General features: G+C 37.5%; 1 protein-coding gene across 5 annotated transcripts in view; it reads left to right on the top strand.

The window, feature by feature from the left end:
* Positions 1 to 371: 371 nt before the first annotated feature.
* tcf7 (transcription factor 7) overlaps positions 372 to 4479 on the top strand; it is an 86010-nt gene continuing 81902 nt past the window's right edge. For 2 of the 5 annotated variants that reach the window (XM_014018416.1, XM_014018415.1), the window contains exons 1-4: positions 374 to 555; positions 628 to 850; positions 1056 to 1125; positions 2270 to 2376. In XM_014018416.1, coding sequence (XP_013873870.1) covers positions 518 to 555; positions 628 to 850; positions 1056 to 1125; positions 2270 to 2376 — 438 coding nt within the window. In that variant the 5' untranslated portion in view covers positions 374 to 517. Of the gene's footprint in view, positions 851 to 1055; positions 1126 to 2269; positions 2377 to 4479 lie in introns of all 5 variants that reach the window. The other 3 variants (XM_014018412.1, XM_014018413.1, XM_014018414.1) reach the window with 3 other exon arrangements.

The following is a 4479-nucleotide window of genomic DNA, read 5'->3' as shown; positions in this document are numbered from 1 at the left end:
AAACAAAATATTCATTAAATAAGTTAGCAATTTTTTCATGATCAGAAACAAGAAGTCCATTTACTGAGATTTGTGAATTGTTATTAAATGTTTTATTTTMAACACAAGTTATGCAGTTTCATTAAAATGTGCCCAGTGATCTGTGGGATATTTTGCTAACAGACAGCTGTTTAAAGCAAAGTTTTAAAAACAGAATTAGTCTTGAATGGAGTTCAAAGCAGCCCTCCTGACAGGGGCCGTGAATGTTGTGAATGCGGCTCTGGAAGTCATGAATAATGTGTTGATGTGAGCGCAGGAAGGTGATGTCTCTTTAAGAGGCTCAGCCCTCTGCAGAAACAAACGTACAACCCCCCAACAAGTCATCGGACCTGTCAATCAACCGGTCGGCGCCCTTTGATGTCGGGACTCCTCGCCTTGTCTTGGGCTCAAATGAGCTGTTTGCTGTTGTAGTGAAACATTAGTGTTCTACCAAGCAGCCAGCCGGGGGGAAACACGCCACATCTCAACTTTTCTCTCTATGTGGTGGGGCTTTCTCTACTTTGGAGGCGCCTCAAAGTGAGGATATTCACCAGGGAAGTCACTTCTTTTGAATTTCTTTTGAACTTTATTTATTTTTTTCTCACGTAAAAGCAAAAGGTGCAGAGGTTGTTGTGGGGGGGTGAAAGTAGCAGTAGACATGCCTCAGCTCAGCAGCGGCGGAGGAGACGACCTGGGAGCGAATGATGAGATGATATCGTTCAAAGACGAAGGGGAGCAGGAGGAGAAAATCCAGGAGAACGCGTTCACGGAGAGGGACCTGGCCGACCTGAAGTCCTCCCTGGTGAACGAGTCGGAAATAAGCCAGAGAGAGGTGGGTGGCATGGGCTGTGTGAGAGCTTGTTTTTAGGGGAGAAATGCGCATTTTTTGTGTGAAATTCCCACTGAACGAGACGTGCCGACAGATGAACGCTCAAGTGTATCAACTCAAACTAAACTTTCTCCCTGTTGTTGGTRTGGATTTCTATTTTTCTTCTAAGCTTTAGTCTTACCTCTGTCCGTGTTTTTGTCTCTCCCAGGCGGTCAGACGGGGACAGCAGGGCGAGCACAGGGTCTTCCCGGACAAACACCGAGAGCATCTCGACGGAGGTTAGACCAAAACTCAAAAAAGAAAAAGAAAAAACACTCCCACTTGCTCTCATCCCATCTGAATGACCACTACTCTGAGAAAATTATAAAAACAAAACACCCACCGTAAATAAAAAAAGTTATTTTAGTGCTGAAGCTATACAGGCTTTAAAGATGTCCATCACTCAAATATACACTTCCAGTAAGAAAAAAACACTAACAAAGTTAATACCAGTCATATAAAGTTTGTTCAAAGAAATAAAAATTWGTATTTTATTAAAAACAGAGAAACATTGACGTGATATTTGTGTTTAAAATACATTCATAGTAGTTTTCCGATGAGCACGAACACTTTTATCTGTTTTTCTTGTGTTTACCACCCAAAAAGAACAGAGTAACTTCCCTCCTGTAGGCACATTTTGAAACTGTATACTTCACTTGGCAGCTTTAATTATAGGTTGTAGTTGGTTGAGAAACTCATTTCAGTCCATTAAAAGTGGAGGGAAATAACCTTATTATCTTTTGAACAAAACCTTCCACCTTGTCCGCGTTTGCTCTTCTTTTATATTTTATTTGCAATTATAAACATGCAGAAATACATGGTTATCCCCTCCCAAACTGTTGTTGATTGAATTACTTCTGATCCTGGCAACATTAAAAGTGATCTTGAACTTTATAAAAGCTCAAAACGGTGTTCGTCTATTAGTTTCAGCAGCAGGTCTTTATATCTGACCCGCAGAGAGATCTCAGGCTTTATATGGGTGGTGGTGAAAATAAACACTCCTGAAGTTCACGCCTCTCRGGGCTATAGGTGACAACTGTGTGTTGATTTTTTTTTTCTCTCCTCAAAGTATTATATCAAGTCTTTGCTCAAACGAGGATATAAACATGATGCAACGACTCGGTAATAGTTCACCTGCTTTGCACGTGTGTTTGATTCGGATGTCTGCTTTTTCTTTTTGTTGAACCTTTTAATCGTGTTGTGTGAGTAAGTACGTGTTTTATTTAAAACCTTTTAAATCTTAAAGCCCTTTTCATTAATTTTACAACTTTTATTTTTAACCGAAAGTTCATTTTAAGCGATTCTACCCTCGTGTTTAGGTTAAAACTTCAGTTTTAACTCCTGTTTTCTAATTCTGTTTGCTTTTTCCACACTTGATTTCAGTGTCGAAGCAGCAAGATGGAGGCATGTACAAGACGCCGGCGTATCCGAGCTACCCATTCCTGATGCTGCCAGACCCTTATCTCCCCAACAGCTCAGTCTCTCCATCTGTAAGTCCAGTTCTGGTCTCGTTTTTTTTTTTTACTTCTGGATGCTGTGAAACACTCACTGCTTTACTCTTTGTGGTTCTTCGTGTCAGTGACTGAGCAGTCGTGCCTGCTCATCTCACAAGCTCCACTTTAATTAATTATTTTTTATTTCAACTCACATGTTGTGCTTTTACATTGAGATAATATAGAGTTTTGTTATATCTTATTAAAAGGGATAATAATGCGAGAGGAAATATGGAAAAAACATTCATTCAAATGGAAATATTTTGAGGATTTTATTTATTTATTTTGTAAGTTAAAGCCTATACATTTATATTTATTTCAATAAGTCCAAACATGGATTTGAATATTGAGTGTTTGTTTTATTTTATTTTATTTTTTGCTATTTTTAAGACAGTTTATTTTGTGTGTTTTTATTTTTTTAAGATTTCAAATGCATTTATTGCATGCTGTGCAGAAAATTGGCCTGAAATCAGTGAGTTTTTCCTCCCCATAAGATCAGATCACTGCACACTGCTCTGCCGCCGCAACCAAGAAACAACATTATACAGAATTTTTAACGCATCTCATTTCATGTGGTGTTGTCTTCAATTATTTAAAGTTCGCTGTATATACGTTTAAAAGATATGCACAGGCTAATAATTAGAAATACTTTCAAATACATTTTAGCTTTTTTAAAATTAAAGCAGAGCTGGTTGACGTGTTTAATGCACAAACTAATCTGCTTTGGTTAAATTACGGCTGATCTGAGACCAGAGGAGGCAAAAGATTTGACTCCGTCACACAGAGGCGACTGTCGTCTTCCTGCGAATCCGTGACAAAACGTCACATGTTCTGACTTGTGCTGTTGAAAAACTCTCAAAAACAAAGTCAAATCTTTTCAACGTGCTTCACTTTTATAAAACKTACAGAGCTTATATTTGCTTAGGAAATTGTTAAAGTTGAAATATTTAGTTATTCTGAATGATGTTTTTCCATCTCTTCATACAGAGCATGAAGAGTTTAGTCTCAGCCTTTATAGTAAATCAGCTAAAGTAGTAATCCATCTGATCTGACACCCCTAAAAATATAACTATTTTCCTTAAGTCACCTGTAAGCAGCACCAAAGACCAGCAGTTGTACTTAATTTATAGTTTTCATGCTGCATAATCCTATTGTCTGATTTAACTCACAGCTCAAACGGTTTATAAACCGCTTTCATTTAAGAAATAAGAAATAAAAAACCTGCTGTAGTTTAAATTAAAATTTTTGGTCATTAAATGCGACACTTTGAATATTCTGAGCAGTTAAATGTTAAACTTTTGYCTAGAAAATACACTATGAATCAAGTTTATTTAACTTTCCTTTAAAAATATGTTATTTTAAAGTATTTTGATACCTTGCATGTTTGTGTGTTTAAATACATTTGCTAGTTGTTTTTTTTAACCACCCTCCATGTTGGCACGTTTTAAAAATATCTTGCTAGTGASGGGCTAACAAAAATCAGTCTTCGCAGAATGTTCTATAAAATCGTTTCTTGATATTATTTTATTTTCCTCGAATAATTTAAAAATTAGTTTTCAAGTACCAGCTTGTGATTAATTTCTTTGAATTATTGCAGTAAAAGTTCAATCTTGTCAGCTTGTTTCTTTCTCACTTCAGTATACTTTTTGTTTCTGCAAGTTTTGATTCAAAGCTGTTGGAGTTCCTTGTAGAGAAACTAAAAAGKTCAGGTTCTTAGAAAGAAAATCCTTAAATTATAACTCTTGTTTACAAGTTTTCCTGTCAGACTTGTTTGTTCTGAGACAAGTGCACAGCAGTAAATCACGTTTTCTCAGAATCAGTTATTCAGACCCTAACTCTGTGATTGAGGGGATATAATTGATTAAAATATGCGAGTGCGTGCTCCCGTCTCCCTGAATATGCTCGTCGATGCTTAAAACTTCACATCTGGCATCGTGTTTGACAAACGCCGTGAGCGAGCGTGATGGTGTTTGTAGACTACACGAGGATTTGCTCTCCTCTTTTTCTTCTTCACTCCGTTCAACCCTGGAGTGCCAACCGCAGAAACCTCTCAGAGATCGTTCATGTTTGGAGGGAGAAACGTGGAGGTGAGGGTGGTGG

This window comes from Austrofundulus limnaeus, unplaced genomic scaffold (genome assembly GCF_001266775.1).
Source record: "Austrofundulus limnaeus strain Quisiro unplaced genomic scaffold, Austrofundulus_limnaeus-1.0 Scaffold192, whole genome shotgun sequence".
NCBI lineage: Eukaryota > Metazoa > Chordata > Actinopteri > Cyprinodontiformes > Rivulidae > Austrofundulus > Austrofundulus limnaeus.
Note: the sequence above shows the minus strand (reverse complement) of the source record. Positions and strands in the feature narration are given on the sequence as shown.